The sequence below is a fragment of the Lissotriton vulgaris genome, chromosome 5, assembly GCF_964263255.1.
Source record: "Lissotriton vulgaris chromosome 5, aLisVul1.2, whole genome shotgun sequence".
Classification (NCBI taxonomy): Eukaryota; Metazoa; Chordata; class Amphibia; order Caudata; family Salamandridae; genus Lissotriton; species Lissotriton vulgaris.
The window spans coordinates 779,880,013-779,899,233 of NC_141693.1; the positions used below are offsets into that span (position 1 = coordinate 779,880,013).

At 47.4% G+C, this 19,221-nt stretch overlaps 1 protein-coding gene across 1 annotated transcript in view; it reads left to right on the forward strand.

Annotated features, from left to right (window-relative positions):
- The window catches only part of SEC31B (SEC31 homolog B, COPII component), a 1,335,991-nt gene that overhangs the window by 551,761 nt on the left and 765,009 nt on the right, over positions 1–19,221 (forward strand). The window contains exon 12 of the mRNA XM_086922250.1: positions 5,170–5,296. Within this exon, the coding sequence (XP_086778376.1) occupies positions 5,170–5,296 (127 nt within the window). The remainder of the gene's footprint in view (positions 1–5,169; positions 5,297–19,221) is intronic.

A 19,221-nucleotide genomic window follows, 5' to 3' on the forward strand; every position in this document is an offset into this window, starting at 1 on the left:
GGGAAATCTACAGGGTGTGGCCCCTGACAGGCAGCATGGCACCCAATTGTAGGCCCTGATAAACTGAATACCTAATGGAGCCACATAAATGGTAAATAATGGTTGAAATTCATATGCGAGATCACACCGGAATCTCCCATTTTGCTGAAGGGTTTTATCAGGCTTCACTGTTAAAACAATTCTGTGTTATGTAATGGACATTGGAGTAATATTCTGAATGTGTTGTGAAAATAGCTGGAAGCGCAAACACTGGGAAATGGGTGGGGTCCACTGACTAATTACTTGATGTCACACGGCTTCCCAGTTACTGTGCTTAAAATAATATTGGTGGTGCATCTGTTTGAAAGCTTTTTCTCATGGCTAAAATGTGCACTGATTGAAACGAGTTGGGCATTTTGCCATGTACAAGCTTTCTAGAATTACTTCTTTGTATGTTCCTTTTAAGAGTTTTGAAATCCAACATATACATTGTGGAAGAAATTTGGGTTATTGGTTTAGAGGGGTGGAAGCCACACTTGTCTGGGTGAACCGCAAAAATCGCTTAATAAACCTGAGCTTACCCCTCTGTAAGCTTGGCACAAAAGCAGTTAGGCTTAAATTAGTGGCAATGTATAAAGTATTTATATAGTACTCAAACAGTAATAAAGTGAAAATGCAACCACAATAAAATACAAAACCAATTTAGATAATTACCGTACATTTTATGAAATAAAATGACACTAAATCAACAAAAATCCAATCAGTAGAACCTGAGATACAAGTTTTTACGGTTTTAGGTGAAAATAGCACCTAAAAGCAAAAATAGCCACTCATGGTTATCTGGTCGCGCAGGACCGGGGTAAAGTCAAAAGTTCATATCGACTGTGATGGAGTGCGGTTTTGATACAGGGATCGGGTTCATCAAGCTGATGAGTTACCGTCTCAATTCCACATGAGGAGCTGTTGCTGTGTGGGATGTGAGGAGGTCATTACCGTCATGAGTAGCAGATCTAGCATCGCGGACGATCGCTGTTGTAGCACAAAGAGTTGATCATCGCTGGAGCTTCGCATTGGCGTTTGCCGTAGGCTGCCGGCAAGAAGTGCATGTCTCACTGGGGCCTCACTTTGGCGGTTGTTGCTGACAGTCTCTGTTGGCGCGAGGAGCAGCTCCCTCTGGAGCTTTGCATTGGCAGTCATAATGTGCGGCTGTTTCTTTGAGCGAAGAGATAACTTTGTGGTCTCGAGGAGCCCAATAAATCTGTATCTTTGCCCTAAAGTCTGGAAGACTATCCTCTGATGCCAGGCAAGGGTTCAGGGCCTTTGAAGCATCTCTTTCGGAGCCTTACTCACTCCAGCAGAGGCCAACAGCAATTCTTAGGCAGATCCAGTTGGTGCTGGTCAGCTTGGTAGTTGTAGGGAGGCCTCTGGAAAATTGTTGAGTCCCTGTAGATTAACCAGGAGTTCAGCCATTTGACCCTTGAAGTCACTTCTGGGGAGCATCGGTTCAGTAAAATCAGATCTAGTCTTCCATCTTCAAACAGCAAATTCAGTCTTCCATCTGTCCAGGAGTATTCTGGGAAGAGGTTTTGAAGGTGCCTCTTTTATGTCTTGCACCATCCTTGTTTAGGGGGATTCTCTGACCTACCATCAAAACTGGTTCTAGTCCGGTTTTCTCCCCCATCTGATTTAGGCACCAACCTGTGTAAGAAAACCAAGACAAGGTCAGACCTGGTGTAATGTTCCTTTGTGTGTACTGCAGGCAGGACCCTTTGAAGTGCAAGCACAGCAGGTTACAGCTACTTCACCTCCAGGCATCTTGTCGGGAGGACCCACTCCTCTTATACCTTGTCCTTTTGTATGCCCATGGCTGAAAATAATACCAAATCCACAACAGGAGAGCCATTGAAAGTCATGTGACTTTGATCAAAAGCTTGTTTGGTTTAGGGTAGAAAAATGGTTTAGGGCAGAAAAATGGTGGCATTTACAGATAAGTAACTCAAAATCTGACTTTACAATTAAAGAAATGTTACATTATAATTCATTTGAATGGAAAATGCATTTCTGTATCTGGTTACCAAGCTGAAGTTATCACTTATTAAATGTAATAAGGTAACCAAGGATTAGTCTACTGGAGATATAATAACCTTACAACAGTGAAAAACAACTTACAGCAGTTTTTTGTTACTGCCAGGACCAGCAAAACTTATAGCTACATGTCCTACTTTGTAAATACTGTGCACTCTCTCCTGGGGTGACTATAAGTATTAAAAATGAAGGTTTAGGCCTGGATAAAGGATTTATTTTGTTAGGTCGAAATGGCAGTTTAAAACTGCACTGTAGGCTGCAGGGCTACTTTAATGTATGGCACAATGGGTGATTCTGCCCACTAGTTGCACTCAAATTACAGTCCCATGTACTACCATTACTAGGGACTTACGAGTAAATTAAATTTGCCAATTGGGTGTGGGACCATGTTTTAGGGTGGGAGCACAAGTACATTAGCTCTGGTTAGCAGGAGTAAAGTACACAGAATCCTAATGCCAACAAAAAAACGGTAAAAAAAAAATAGGCGCGAGAAGGTAAGCATCTAGGGGAATACCACACTAAGGTTGTCTGTCTAACACATTGGCTTAAGGTAGTGGAACCACATGTAGTACAGTTATTCAGAATGAGACTGTTACGTTGTTGGGACCTACATGGCCATTGTTAGAGAATATACATCTTAGCTAAACCCACAGACCATTTATGATAGAAGTACAGATGGCGTATAGACGATGTAGACGCGTAACAGACAGAGGTACAAATCTGAGTGTATGGAGCTCTAATGCTATCAATCAGCAGACAGACTACTAATGGTGCACTGTATGCTAAGCACTTGAAGTGCCCTTTTGCATAATTCGCAAAACTAATCAATTAGAAGTGGTGGTTCGCACTAATAAAAATAAATAATTTCGAATGTTGCCATTGGAATGGTGCCATCTGTTAACTCGTTCCATGCTGATGACGAAACCGCTCCGTCATCAGCTGCGGTTGGGCTGTGCTGATGACGGAGCGGTTCCGTCATGGCCCGGCCGCCGCGCCTGCGCGGCGCTGATTTCGCACCTGCGCGGCGCGTTCTATTGAGCGGGGCGGGCCATGACGGAACCGCTCCGTCACGAGCACAGCTCAACTGCGGCTGGTGACGGAGCGGTTCTGTCACCAGCATGCGGCCGCCCCGCCCTTTTAGCGCTGCGGCGGAATAGCCGCCGCAGCGAAAGGGTTAAGAAGTGTATTTCAATGGGATGTTAATTTACTAGTGTACATATATTTAAACACAAGTTATGGTTGATTTATCCAACTATGGGCCTGATTAAGATCTTGATGGTCTTAACGCTGTCCCGCCACAGCGGCGTTCCCAAGTACTCTGTTGAGCTGATGGTTGTCCGCCCACCATATTTAGATGTTCTGTCTAGAGACAGAAGACCGCCAGGGCTGCGATCTTCTCTGCTGACTAGCAGTACTCCGTTGCCATCAGGTTGGTGGGATTGCACCGAGCTGATTTAGATGTTCCTGTTGTACTGGTGGTGTCCTGGTTACCGAGTCCTGATGTAGTGGGGCAATTGTGGTTTGGAGACAGGTAAGTACTACTCATTTATCATCTCAGTACACATAGGTAATCTAGGTATATGTCAATATGAACATGTAGGTAATATGTACTGGCCATTGTTTTTGCATATAGCAGTGCACACCAACAACATACACACACACACCATTGTCATGCACACCCACCACAAAAGCCTTCCTTAGAATCCGGTTACAAAGGGGTGGCTGAGCGTCGTGATAAGGTAGTCGCAGCGCAGCAAGGACTTGGACAATGACGTTCAAGACTGAATCGAAGATGGAACCCTGAAAAATTGTGAGATTTCACCTCTTTTTCTTTGTTTTCGCCAACCCGAGCTTTGAGGTTTCCCTGCCACAGTTGCCTCAACAGAAAGGCACTTTGAAATCTGGGTGGCAGAGATCTTTGCATGACTCCCTTTAACAACTGCTCCAGCCTCTGAAGCCATTGATGTGGGAGACAGATCCTGACGGAGTCAGGGAATTGCGACGGTCTTCCCTCCGATGTACAGTCTACATCTAAATTGGGCCGGCAGACTACAAAGAAGACCAGTGGGAAGAAGAGCCATGAAAGCAACGGCGGGATCAGTCCAACGAAGATCTAAATCAGGCCCTAAATCTGGTGACTATCAGTGATATTTAAGTTTTTTGTTTTTTTACCATAACTTCCATTAAACTGTGTTTTTTATTCAGTGAATTTCAGAGTTTTTTTTAAACATGCAAGCTAACCATAATTTAACAAATGTATATGCAGATGTGAAGAGTGTAATTCAGTATTTATTACCACTTCTGAATTTGGGGAGGGACCATGACTTATGAGAAGCAAAACCTTGAATGAATTCAGATGCCACCCCTATCCTCCAGCAATGATAACAAATAGCATTTTATACTCCGCACATCTGCAGAAATGCTATATGCCATGCGATTTTTTCCCCATGTGTATTTGCCCTGTCAAACATTATTAATCAATCTAGAATGAAGGGGGCTTAAATATGTACAGCGAGGTAAAATCTCATTGAATATGTTGCTTGACTATTAGAAGAGTTGCTTCCCTATGTAAAGTAATTGGTGCATTCAGTCTTTAAGGTTGTAGAAAGGGTTTTTTAGTTAATTAATATTACTTAAAAGAACATAAAAAATATTACAAACGTAAATGTACTTTAAAAATATTAATCAGAAACAAAGAAATACAGAGTTGGGGTTTACCACCTGCAAATTAGTCGTAAACATTACATGTAATAATTAAAAAAAACATATATAAAAACAATGATATGCATGCAAAGGAAATACTCGAGATGTAATGGCAGGTTATTACAATTAGACGTAAGACATTTTAGAAATAGAGAATATCTAAAGTGTGTCATGGCACATTGTATCGGCCGTTCTGCATCTGCAGAGACTGTTCTGTTCAGTTAATGGTAATTTATTGTTGACAGGAAATTTGGAGTGTGGGTTAGGAAGAGCAATGTGCTTTGCTTCTGTTCATGTTGACTTTACTCAGTTTGATAATTGGCTCACTAACACATATCCATTTTGTGTTCTGTGCAACTAAAACTACATTGTGATGTGTCTTCTCATTTTTTTATATTTCAGTTTCTTTCCTCTGTGGTGCAGCACAACTGGAGAAATATAATGCTAGAGTGTAACTTGCAGAACTGGAAGGAAGCACTAGCCATTTTGCTGACCTATTCAAAGTCTGAGGAATATGCTGAACTTTGTGGTAAGAAGAAGTTCTAGTCTAAACTGTACTAGTAGTGAAGAAATATGTTATATTTTCAAACACATAATGACAAATATTATTCTTAACCTTCCTTTGACTACTGGCAGCTGCCATACGTGACAGTTCTATTTTCACATTTGCTAGTATTCCTTGAAAGAAGTCACAAGTTCACCACCATGTGATATTACTCTATTAACTGCATATCCTTCTAAAGCTATTGGCGCATTGGTTGTGTTTTTTAAAGTCCTCGCCGGAACAATTTTTACTTGGACACCTCTTTTCTTGTTTTCTCTTTCATCCTTGTCGTACACTTGGGGGCATCAGAGAATACAGCCCTTTAAGGCTGTATGGATTCTGTTTTTGGAATGGGAGCACATGGTCATTAACACTAAACTGGTTAGATTACAGCTCAATAGATAATCACACCTGCAATTAGTAAGAAGAGTACCTGGGACTTGTATTTCCAGGTTGGATAACTAATTCTCGCCCCCATAACCTTAATATTGTTTATAGCTTTCTTTACAAAGGCTAATTTGCAGTTTTGGGCTGGAATGCAAGTATTAGGTTTTATTTTTATGCTTGCTCCCTGTCAGAGTAGACAGTGACTACAGGATCTTAAGTAAACCACTTTAAATACAGATGCAGGCATTATTTTGCTGTTCTGAAACTGTTGTCTAAGCTTGTACCAGCAGATGAACTTGTTAGTAAATTTAAAACATATTTTGGTCATCCCACCTTTAGGACCATCAATTACAACAAAATAAATTATTACAAAAAACTGTGAATATGGATGAAAAACATAACTGGATTACATAACAGTGAGTTGACCCAATTAATATTACAACACAAAACATATTACTCTTCACAATCAACAAACCAGAAAAATGATAGCCTAATCAACAAAGTGGTGGAATATTATGTTGAGAGAAGTATGAATCACACAGAAGGTGATGGGAAGAATTCTTACAATTTGCCTCACCACTGACACTCGTGGTAGCATTCCACACCATCTTTTTTTTTTTACCCACTGTGCCACCTCAGTTTGGACCCAGCCATATGCAAATCAGTCTTGACCCTTCTCCGATAAGAACTGTGTAGCCCGACCTGCTATGCCAGGTATTCCCTGAACCAGAACACAAGCAACCCAATAGCGGTTTTGCCCGTAAAGGGGCACTTCAGTATGGTTTGCTTTAGTTCCAGTGCTACAGTGAGCGCAGTCCCCATGTCTTTGCATACCCTTGCCACTTAGGGCGGTACATCAGAAACACAAAAGGTGATGTGAGGAATGCTTGCAATTTTGTAAAATATACTTTGCTCTTTACATGAGCATCAGTTACATTACATATTCATGTTTTGGAGTCACAAGAAGATTAAATGATTTGATGCTGAGCCGACGCCAAGACTTGAACCATGGTCCCCAAGTCTGAAATCGGCAGCTCTGACTGCTACACCACATCCTCTTCTCTGCTCTTTAGTGTGTTTTCTGGGACAGAACCAAGAGCACAGAATTTCCTCCAGAAGCTCACCTATCACTTAACCTCTTCACTAGTTTTGCTTGTTCGTATTTTCTAACAAGCACTTCTTTCGAGTGCATCTGCAGGTCGTCTCTCTCCTCCCCGTATCTTGCAGCCCCCTTCCGGGTCACACCTCATTGCTTCCTACCTCGTTTTTTATTTCGTTTTTATTTCCACAGATATTTTTATTTATTTTTATTTTTTTATTTATTTATAAATATGATTTTGGAACTCCTTGGAGATCCACATATTACAAGATAACAGATTAGACATATTAAAATGAGACCACATGTAGTCAACTTATTCTACAGTAATATACAAATTGGCATGCCGTTCAACTAGTACAATTCTAAAAAACATTTGAAAAAATTAAAAATTCTGTTACAGAAAATTTCATTTGGGGGACAAAAGATCGCATCTATCAAAGATCTAGCTGATAGAATACCAAACTGCATACATACGGGCTTTACCCACAACCGACGATGAGCCATTAGTGCTGGACAAACTAACAAGACATGTATGGAGTCTTGGACTGAACTGTTACAAAAGTTACATATATTGGATATACCGTGCCATTTGGCTAGCAGCTTATTCAATGGGAGGAGATCTTGCCTAAGAAGCAGCCAAAAGCGGCGCAAGCCATGGGGTATATTCCAAGAGACATAAGGTTGTATTTGTCTAAACAAACAAGAGTCAACAGCTTGGCTAGTCCCCTTTTTTTGTATAATCAGGTTACGATCTCTTTCATAGCTCAACTTCCATGTAGCTTGTTTTAATGTGAGCTTTAGTTGTTGTGTAGAAAGGTCTAGAAGGGTGGCTTCCTCCAGATCCAAGAGTGTGATGGCCTTCCTATAGTTCTTTACAAGGATTGAATACTCTTTTAGGGGGCCCATCAACTCTTTTTTTAATTAGGGATCTTAATGTGGCTGGCTTTCCTTTGATCAAACATATTACCCAGCGGATGACTCCTGCCAGACCCTGTGCCCAGCTGCTTCTTAGCCCGAATTCCAAGCGAAGGGCAGCTGTACTGCAGCTATTATTAGCCGAGATTAAGGTTCTCAAGAGGGAACCCTCAACTGTGTCTAAAAAACCCCATTCGACTAAGTCGATAAGTTCGATGCCGTAAAGCAAAGTTGGGGGGACTTTTGCCCGGAATACCTCCAGCAGATATCCAAAGTGTCTTTTACCAGTCGATTTGTATAGTGCTCTTAACCCGTTTCCCTGTGACTTTGCCTTGTGGGAGCTGTTTTCAATATGGGATTTATTACTCAGGTTACTGTTAACAACCTTGCCCAAGAATACGTAAGATGACACTCTTTCTAATTTTTGACCTCCCAGCTCCCAACTGATGTTTTCTAACTTCAGTTTTTTTCTCCCCTCCATGCACATTACCTTACTTTTAGAGATATTTATTTTCAGGAAATGGTCTTCGGAGAATGTGTATAATGATTGCAGACGGTTATTGAGGCCTTTTGGGGTAAGGTCTAAAATCAATATATCGTCCGCATACATTAGACAAGAAATATATGTGTCTCCCAAGCGTGGGGCGATGCCTTCACATGCGGATATAGTAAGGGGAAGGTCACTAACGTAGAGGGAAAATAAGAGGGGGGCTAAAAGACAGCCCTGCTTGAGGCCGTTTGCCGATGAATAAGCTGGAATAAGCCTCTTTCTCCCCCCAATAGTACTCTGCACCATGTGTTATCGTGTAAGTCTTGTACCAAACCTAAGAGAGGTAATGACCTAAGAACGACAATGCCGGGAGGGCTCTAGGAGCGAGGGCATCAGCCTAAAAAGAAATGTTTTACCACTGAAGATTTATATTTTTATATATTGGACACTGTACTCACCTTGAATTGGAATTTTTATGAGACCTACCTTATCTAGGCTTGAGAAAGCCCCAGCGCAAATCGCCAAGAGGGGGCGAAACACGTGTCGGCTGTCTTTGCTGTGTGAACCAAAATAAAAGAAAAAATGTTTTTCTCTGCAAACAGAAATGTCTCTGTCTTCCATACTAAGAGCTGGAAAAAACGGATATTAATCCTGGCTAACTGAACTATTTCTATGTGGAGATCACACTTACAACTTCTCAAACCAAACCTAAGAGTCCATGGGGCATTCCCAGAGCATGTAGCTTTCTCCACAGTAATTGTCGGTCGACCTTATCAAAGGCCGTGGAGAAATCTATGAATGCCACATAGACTCTCCCCTTTCTGGCTCCAATGTATTTGTCGGTTATTACCTGAAGGGCTGCCAAGTTGTCCAGGGTACCGTGATTTTTCCTGAAGCCCGTCTGCTCAAATGGAAGAATATTTGAGTGCTCCACCCAGACATTTATTCGTTTGAGCAGACATCTTGTAAAGACTTTGCCGATTGCGTCCAGTAATGCAATCTGGCGATAGTTCTGAGGAGCTAGGCGATCACCTTTTTTAAACAACGGTTTCCACAGATATAGCTTCCATCGTTTTGACATCATTCGCCCGCATCCAATAAACTAAGTGTTGGATCTTTTTAAATCATTTCCCTTCAGACTACAGGGATGAACATTAACCCCCAGATGCATCAAGGCCATATTCTGCGAATTCCAAATTGCGAAAAATACCGAATCGCAATTTAGAATTCGCAGAATGGGATGCATCAAGAAAAGCGATTAAAAAAAGCGAATCACAGTCGGCCGCAATTGCCAATTGCGATTTTCGCTAAATTGTACAAAAATCACAGAATCGCCCGTTTTCCATCTTGAAATTGCGATTTTGCAATTACCGAAATTGCAAATTGCGATCTCGCTAATTGCGATATCGCAAAAACAGGAAGTCGCATTTCGAGCACAATGATGACATCACAACCAGAAAGTAGGCAGTTCCCTCACTCATTCTGAACACAGAGCCTGAGAGTGGAAGAAGCACAGCACAGAGCTCCACCAGACACATCCTGCAGCACCACAACAGGACACACTCACCAAACCAGAATGTCCCAGGGAGCAGCAGGAAGCAGTGCACCTGGCAGAAAACGCAAAATAACATTTTCTGAGCAGGAGTTGGAGTTCCTCATTGAGGGTGTAAGCAGGGACCATAACAGGCTGTTTGGCAAGGAATCACGGAAGGTGCCTGAAGCCGACAAGAGGCGCATTTGGCAGCGCATCTGGTCCAAGGTGAACTCTGTTGGAGTGACCCAGCGCTCCATCGATGAGCTGCAGAAGAGGTGGTACGACATCAGAGGTCGTGCCAAAGAGAGAGCAACATGCCACGGGAGGAGGAGACCCCACAGTTGCGCCCAACACTCCACTTGAAGACCTGGTGGAGGACACACTCAACCCTGCAGCCTGTGTGGGGGTCACCCAGCTGGACACCTCCCGACCCACCCAACAATCCCAAGGTAAGTGCCATGCAACTGCGACCCCGTTCCCTAACAATGCCCATGCCTTGAGAGCTAGCCATTTGATAACCCCAGTAATGCAGGCCATGCACATCTGAAATGCCATATTTCATTCTGGGACCTGTAGTGTGACAATAGTTCCCGGATAGCCACACACAACCAGACCTGTCAAGTGAAACATATCCCTAAAGCCAGTCAGGGAATGCAAGCCTGCATGCATGTTGCAACATCCCATGTGCAAGATACATATCATTAATCATACACCCATTTACATCACAGGTGCTGCAGAACAACCCAGCACAAACAGCGAGGCACTCCAGTTTGAGGAGAACCCTGAGGATACCAAGGTAGAGGGCTATCCTGCCCCACGACCTGGACCATCACAACCACCAGCACCAGTACCACCACCTCCCCATGCGGACAGGGCCACCCCTGCAGCCACAGGAGGACAGTAACCACCCCATGTGACACCCATGGCAGTGGTACAGGCCACGCCACCACCCAGGAGACAGACACGGCGCACATCCACTGTGCGTTCGTAGTCCAGCGGACTGATGAGGCATCAGCGCAACGTGTCAACACGCGCTGACGGGGGGGAACACTTCCAAGATCCTGGGCTGGGCATAGAACGACGGATGCTAGCTGTCCACCAAAAGCAGGCACGGCACATGGCAGCCATGCAGCTGCAGCTTTATAAGACAGTGTGCAACATGAGCAAGCTCACGGAAAGCGTGCAGGTGCTGACGGCTGCTGTCAGGGAGAACAGCCAAATCATGGTGTCACAGCAGGACATCACCCGCCGCCGCCACCGCCAGCTGCTGACCCGGCTGTCAGCATACACCAGATCAAACCATCCGATTGGTAATGCGACCTCCCAACTTTTCTGCCGGTCCCTGGCGATGGAAATTCAGATGGTGCAATGCTGCCAGGATGTCGCCAGGGCGTTAGAACAGGTCACAACAGCTGTCCAGAATCAGCAGGGGCGTGGCCATGGCCATGCAAGGGGGGGGGGGATGATGCCAGTGAGGGCACATCAAGTCTCAGCAGCCTGTCCGTGCAGGTGGAAACCGTACGCCGCCGCAGCACCAGGCCCAGTACAGCATCACGGGCCAATACTGGCGAGGAGGATGTGGAGAGGCGACTTGGTGCGTCCGGCCGGAGGCGCCAGTGATTCTATGTACTCTAGCAGCAGTGCCATGCTGATAAGACAAGCACGCCTGCTACGCTATCATGGGGCTGTATGAGAAAATACAGTTGTCATGTATTGTGAAAAAAGAATTTAAAGAAATATTATTGTGCAAAAAACAATAAGAATTTATTTCAAACGTAAATCCGACTCATGTCATTATTTCATTTCTCATGCATTTGTGCAGTGTTGTGTGAGGGGTATGGGTGCACTAGAAATAGTTCATTGTTATTTGGTTGCGGCGCCTGTGTCCTTCTACAGGATTCTCACCGCGTGCATGATGCACATGTGCAGGTGGGCGGTTGTCCCCCTCCGACTCACTGCCAGAGAACTCCACAGGTATCCTCCACTTGGTAGCAATATTGTGGAGTATGGCACACACGGCCACGATGCGGCAGCAGACCTCTGGTATTTGAGGGCCCCACCAGTCTTATGTAGGATGCGGAATCGGCTCTCTAACAGCCCAAATGTCCGTTCAATGCAATTTCTAGTGCGAATGTGTGCAGCATTGTAAAGCCGTTGCTGTGGTGTGGCAGGGTTGAGGTATGGGGTGAGGAGGTACTCACGGAGGCCGTAGGCGCTGTCACCTGAATGAAAGGAGCAGAGGGTCAGTGCCTGTTATGCGCAGCTACATGGTCTCGACGTACTGTATGTGGGCATGTGTACTTACCTAGGAGGTGTCCTTCGCCATAGTCACCCCTGGCCAACCGGTGTGTATGCCACTGTGCCGGAAGATGAAGGAATCATGCGTGTTCCCCGGGTATTGGGCCACTATGTCAGTGATGATTGTCTTTGCATTGCAGACCACCTGGATGTTCAGTGAGTGGTCGGACTTGCGGTTCCGGTACATGTACTCTGTCTCACGGGTGGGCAGATGTGGATGTGGGTACAGTCAATGCATCCAATTACATCGGGAAATTGCGCAATGTTGTAGAATTGAAGCTTTGTTTGACTTAAGTCCTGTTGGTTTTTTCGGAAGGGTGTGTAATGGTGTATCTGGGTCAGCATGGCGTCCAGGAAAATCTGTAGGCAGCGGGACAGTGTGCTCTGGGAGATCCCCCCTGCATATGCAACTATCCCCTGGAAGCTTCCAGAGGCCAGGAGGTGCAGGCAGCACAGGACCTGGACATGGGTGGGCACGGCATTGGTCCTCCGTGTTGGGTGCTGCATCAGGGGGTCAAGGTCATCAATTAGCTTCTTAATCATTGCCCCATTCAGCCTGTGTTTGGAGTAGATCTCCTCATCAGTCTGGCCCAGGAGTGTTATCCGCAGCCGGAAGATGCGCTCCTGAATCCTGCATTGGTTCCGGGCTGCACGCTGAAGCCTCAGCCGCCTTGCCACGATGTACAGACCTGGCATTGTGACTGTCCTCATGCTCCTACTGTGTCTCCTTAAGTGTGTTTGTTTTGCCCCACCCATTTTAACAGTTTAAATTTTCTTTCAAATTGAACTTTATGGTTACCACCTGGTTTGACTTCTCCTTAAATAGCGCCTCGCTAATAGCGATTTTGTTTTTTTTTCGCTAATTTCGATTTTTGATGAATTGGATTTGCGAATATTTTGCGAGTTCGCTAATTATTTCATAGAATCAGTGGAACATCGCTATTACAGAATCACGAAGGGGGTTCCACGTTGATTCTGCGAATTTAATTGCAATTTGCGAATTACCAATTTGGTTGGTCTTTCAGTTATGATTTGAGTTATGAGTTATGACTACTTGTGTGACGATATATATATAAGAGATATTAGTTAGTGATAGATTCCTTACCTTAGAATATCCCCAGGCGTCAGACTGGATCCGGTAAGTTTTGCTTAGCAGTACCCCTGCACGTCAGTATGCGGCGTCCTGCCGCTCCGCGTTCGTCACTGGCATCGCAAGCGCCCGAGATGACGTCACAGAGACTACTTATGCGCCACCCATGCACTCTGATGTCAGTTCTGTGCACGACTTTCCGCGCCAGGAACGCAGAGCCATGCAAGATACTGACCATTGGTGCATAAAACAAGGGCCCTGAAAGGGATGACCTTAACCCTAGTAATCAGTTCGCAGAATGGGTAGGATGGGTGGGGTGGTAAGGAATCTATCTCTAACTAATGTCTCTTACAGATATATCGTTACACAAGTAGTAACTTGTGCATCTGAAAGAGACACGTTAGTGATAGATTCCTTACCTCAGAATAGATACCAGAGCAATACCAACCCCGGTGATGGGTCTGCGAACAAGATTACACCAGAAAGTCATGGAGCACAAAACAGCCAAAGAAGCCATCTCTTCAGACCTGACTTTCAATGCAGTAGTGCTTGGTAAACATGTGCAGCGAGGCCCACGTAGCTGCCTGACAAATGTCCTTCAAGGGATCGCTGCATCCCAATGCAGTAGTGGCTGCAGTTGCCCTGGCCGAAAGGGCATGCAGCACCAGAGGAGGCTCCTTCTTAGCCAAGTAGTAACATGATTTGATGCACAGAATGACCCACCGGAGATGGTCCACTTGTGCTCGACCCGACCTTTTTGGCGCCCACGTATCCAACAAAGAGCTGGTCATCCACCTGGAACTGTTCTGTACGCTGCAGATAAAAAGCGAGCGTCCGTATCTGATAGAGACTACTAGCCACAGATTCCTTAATGTAGAATTATCCCCAGGAGTGAGACTGGATCCGGAAAACTTTCTTCCATCGCATCCCTGCGCGCCGGGGGAACGGCACCACGCGACTCAGCCCAGGCGTTGTCCGCGTACCTGAAGTTAGCGCGATCACATAAGTCCCACTCCGGCACGCCTACGTCTGTTTTTTTCTTGTCCGTGTGCAACGCGTATCCGGATTGTGCTCCGGGCCTGTTCAGGCCTTTCCCTTTCGCTTATTGCGTTGTGTGTGGGAACAGTGTGCGAATGCCTTCGGGCTTTAAGTTGTGCTCGTCTTGTGCACGCCAGATGTCGGCGACGGATCCTCACCCCATCTGCATGTGGTGTTTGGAGGAACACCACGACTCCACTGATTGGGAGGCGTGCCAGCAGATGAAACCGAAGTCCCGGCGGGAGCGCTGGATGAAACTTCTCCCAACTCGCATGTCCAGGTCGGCGGCGTCACCACGCCCGCCCCCTGCGGAGGGTTTTCGGAACTGTCGCATCTGTCTTCGACATCGTCCCTCTCCCAGGCCACAAGAGCGTCGCTCACCTGTCAGTAAGTGTTGCAGTTCGTCCCCAATGGCCTGTTGGGGGCACGGGCTCTCAGCGGGTGGTGCGGCCCAGCGTGTTGTCCCGCTATCTGGCGTTTCCCGGTGTGGGGGCGACTAGAGCCCAGATGGAGACATATGCGGCTGCTTTGCAGCCCTCGCTGGCTTTTTATCCCCTCCTGGGATGTCAGCAGATCCCTTGCAGTGTGCGGGGCGTTGCCGGTGGCTCCGGCGCTGACTGGTTCGGATCCAGGTTCGGAGGATGTGGCGCCGTTGGGGTGTGGCCCTTCGGGGGTCCCTCCTTCGGCCCACAGCGCCTCTGCTTCGCCGTAAACTCCAGCGGGACTCCCTGTGGTGTGGTCCCACTCGGTTCTCGGGACAGGCGTTTGCCTCGTCTGAGGTAACGCCGCTTTGGCACCGGTGGCTGCTGGCCCTGGCGGCGCCACAGGGGCTGGCGGAGGGCCCTTCTCGTCCAGTCACCGGTCCCTCTCTCCCCTCCACGCAGGCGGCTGCCTCGTCGTAGGTCGGGTTGATGCCTTTCCGGCGTCGTTCCCTCGCCGCCCCAGCTCCGGCCCTGCCCCGGTCTCCTGCGCCAAGCACTGTGGCGGAGGTCGTTCCGGCGTTTCCCCTGGTGTCAGACGACCATGTCCTGCCTCAGATTGCAGAATCTATGGCGCCAGGCTGACGTCGAGCCGTTGACTAGTCCTCGGACGCCTCTTCTCCAGAGGTTCGACGCTTGCTGGTGTCATCCTCGCCGGAGACAGGCCGCGCGTCGTGGCTTTTTCCCTGACGTCGTCTAAGCACGGCTCCTCACCGTCGCCGTGGTCGCGGTCTTCGCCGAAGGCACCACAGGTTCCCCATTCCTCGGTCCCTCTTCCTCCTTTCCGGACCTGGCCCTTTCTTCCTCCGGTGGGCTTGGGAGACGGCTGCCCTAGCTTGCAGCCGGCGCCTAGTGAGGTACTGGTTTCCCCACCGCTGGGCCCTACGGAGGCGGATGCGGCCTTTGCTCGGGCTGTTTCCACGACTGTGGGAATTTTGCGCATGGGTGATCCAGCTGCCCATTTCCCAGCAGATCATCTTCTGGTGGTTCTCCATCAGGGCTCTGGTGGTAGGGAGCTGCTGCTTCCCTTCGAAGGTTCGTTACATTCTTCACTTTTAGGGACTTGGGGCCGTCCCGCCACGGGGGACCCGGTACCCCAACACCTTCTGCACCGCCACCATCCGGCTCCGCGTGATCCGGTGTCTTTCCTCTCCACCCCTCTACCAGAGGCCATCCTTTGCAGAATGCCTTTCCCTCTCTGCCGCCGCTGTTGTCTCCCCCTTCACGGGAGGCCCGCTGGCTGGACTCCTGAGGGGCAATTGATTTGCCTCAACCAGTGCTGCTCTGCGGGCCCTTAACATGCTGTGTGTTTTGGCTAGGGCCACTTCTTGCTTGTCCGACTCGGCGGAGTCCCTTATGTCTGCTGCTTCTCAGGAGGGTGCCTGTGTTGATTTGAGACACCATGTGTTGGATGGCATTGAGCTGGCCGCGTTTATTCTTTGCTCCGCTCTGGACATCTCAGAGGTGCTTGGTCGTGCCATGGCTTCTTAGGTTGCACTTCGTCGCTGTTAGACCTGGCATCATTGGCTTGGGTCTCTCCTCCATTTTTTCTGTTTGCCTCCACTGTTTACGATGTTTTTGCTAGTATACGCTTTGGGCACTGTGCCACTGCTGTTCAGTGCCACAGTGCAAGTGCTCCCTATGTTAAATTACTGTATTGATTGAATTCCATGTTTGGCTTATTTGGTTTACTGTCAGTCCCTAGTCTCGTGCACCAGGAGTGCCAGGGCTTGTAAATACAAATGCTGCTCGTGGGCTTGCAGCACGTGTTGTGCCACCCACAAGAGCGGCCTACTAAAAGTATGTCTGAGAGTCTGCCATTGCCAGACCCACGTGCAGTCTAGTACTGTCACGCTGACTGCGCAAGTACACCTACTTGCCAGTCCCTAAACCTTCCCTTAACTTCATGTTAGTCACCCCTATGGTAGGCCCACAGGCAGGGTGCATTGTAAGTATAAGGTAGGACAAGCCTGACCAAGTTGGCATGTCCTAATAGTGAATTACTGCCATATTCGTTTTTCACTATTGCGAGGTAACCTGCTCTCCATTAGTTAGAATGGGCCGCCAGGATTATTAATGCTATAATCCTAGCTGGCTCGGGGAGCATGGTGCAATGTTGAGTTTGGTATCCCTGAACTTTGGGTTTAATTACGCATCCGTTGGTGTGGATGGTTTTTGGACTCTGGGTTTGAAAATAGCACTTTTAGAAAGTGTCTATTTTCTTGTCTAACCATTTCGGGTTTCTGCTGGTTTGGTGTGTGCGTGACAGGAGCTGGGTGGCTCCAGAGGTCTGGATGAGTCAGTGTGAGATGAGCGGGACATTTGCGTTGAGAGTAGGGGGAGAGTAGTTGCTGATAGCCTGCCCTGCCTGATTCAATGCTGGCTCCACCTCTTGCCAAGCGGCTGATGGCTCCGTGCCTGCCATGGACGATCCTAGCCCCACCTCCTACCAGGAGGCCGATAGCTCTGCTCCTGCCCATTTCAATGCTGGCTCCACCTCCTGCTGGGCGTCTGAGGACCCAGCCCTGCTCAGTGAATAGGCCAGGTGCCTCTGCCTGGCTCCACCCACAACAGACCCAGGATGTTGGGAAATTCCCCTGCATGGACAAAGGGATCAAAGCCAAAAAGGGGTATAAGAGAAGGACCCCTGAACCAAGAATTTAGATCACTTCTGACAAGGAACCCTGAAACCAAGGACAAGAAGCCTGCTGATCCAAGGACTTGCCTACCCCTTCTGCCAGTGTGCTGTTTGCTGGGGGGAATCCCGCATTGCTTCTTTATTTTTGCCAAGGAACCAGGAGAGAGGAACTGTGTGTGTACTCTCAAACTTTGCTAAAAAAATCTCCAAGGACAAGAAGAGTGCCAGTCTCCTGTTGAAGTCACAGGGCTAAAGGACTTCATCTGCTTAAAGTGCTATTTGCTGGAACCTGTGAATCCAGCGCCTCTGAAAGAAACCAGCAATCTCGACGCCGACGGACGTCGCCGAATCCAGCTCGACACCGTGAGTAACGGCTCAAGTGTCCCGCTTCCTCGACGCCGGTCGCCGGGCCTGATCGACGCCAGCAGCAACGCCAGTGAGTAGTGAGTTCGGCTCCAGCTCCAAGGGACCTCGTGTCTGCACCGCTGCTGATCACATCAACTCTTTGCCCTCTCGACGCCGTGAGCGCTGCTCACTCTTGCAACAGCATCATCGACATCGACGACTACTGAGGCCTGATCGACACCGACGACGCGATGCCGGATTGCTCGACGCCGCTGATCATTGTGTGCTTCGCTTTTCCAAGGTACTGTGTTGTGGGGGTCTGTGCGACTCCGGGCTCGACGTAGCGCTCCTCGCGGTCGACGCCGAACCTTTGGATTAACTTTGCCTTGACGTCGTGTGACTCCCGTGTGGGTTACATTGTTGCCAAGAACTGTATTCCAAGAAGAAGAGTTGCTTTTGATACGAAAGACTTTTGTGCTAAGAAGAAACTACACTTGAACTATTATTTTCCCTTCCAAGAGTATTTATTAAGACTGTGGTATATTTTTGTCGTTATTTGGTCTTGTGCTAAGCCTTATGTGAGAAGTTGGCCTGATATATAATGTTCACTATTCTAGTGAGCACTTTGTATTAGTCCAAACAACCCTTCTGGTGATTGGTTGTAAGTCAACCTTATAGACCAGCTATCCTAATAGCGTGGATACGAGCAGTCTTCGGGCTAAACTCTAGAGGGCGTGTTAAACCAGCTGTTATACCATCACATATACCCCTTGAACACCAAGTGAAAGGACACCACACAAGTGTTATGAAAATAAACAGTGTATTTATTAGAATCACAACAGCCCTGTACTCTTTATGAGGACAGGGTACTAATCACACAACAAAACTCTTATAAAAATACTTCAAGTTGCACAATTTACACAAATGCCCAAGGGGCACGAAAAACCATATGCTATGGAAGTGGAATGCGAAATTACTAGCAGGTAAATACTGTACTAATAGGCTTTGGAATCGCTAGGACTACGTTACTGAACCTTCAGATTACTAGTAGGAGGCCTAGGGGACTCGGGTGCAGAGTGTGCACTCTCACGCGGGATGCGGGACAAAGTCTATGGGAGCTAGTAAAGACAAAGTTAGTGTTCTCGGGCGAACCCGATAAGGTAGATCGAAAACGACAGTGGATCCTGACCCTTGGATAGTGAGGCTATGCTGGGGCACCAAAATGCCGAGTTTACCTAGCCCAGGGGCTGCAGCTGCATATGTCTGAAAAGACGTCGGGAATCCTCGTAGACGAACCAGGAGCCTGAAGAAAAGGAGTTGCTGGCAGGAGACCAGTGAAGATTGTTCGAGTGATCCAAGCCTGGATCGAAGATGGATGACACCTGAAAGCAGAGGGGACCAAGTTCGTGACTACTAGCCAGTAGTCAGGTGGCACCAGGAGGGCACCGGATGGTAGTCACCTCGACTAGGTGAGTGGGCGACGCTGTGCTCTGCAGATCTCACGGACCAGGAGGTGTTGTCGGCGACCAGGATGGAGGTGCGAGCTGTCCCACGATGGATGATGCTGTCGACGTCGCTGGACCCAGGATTGGGGCAA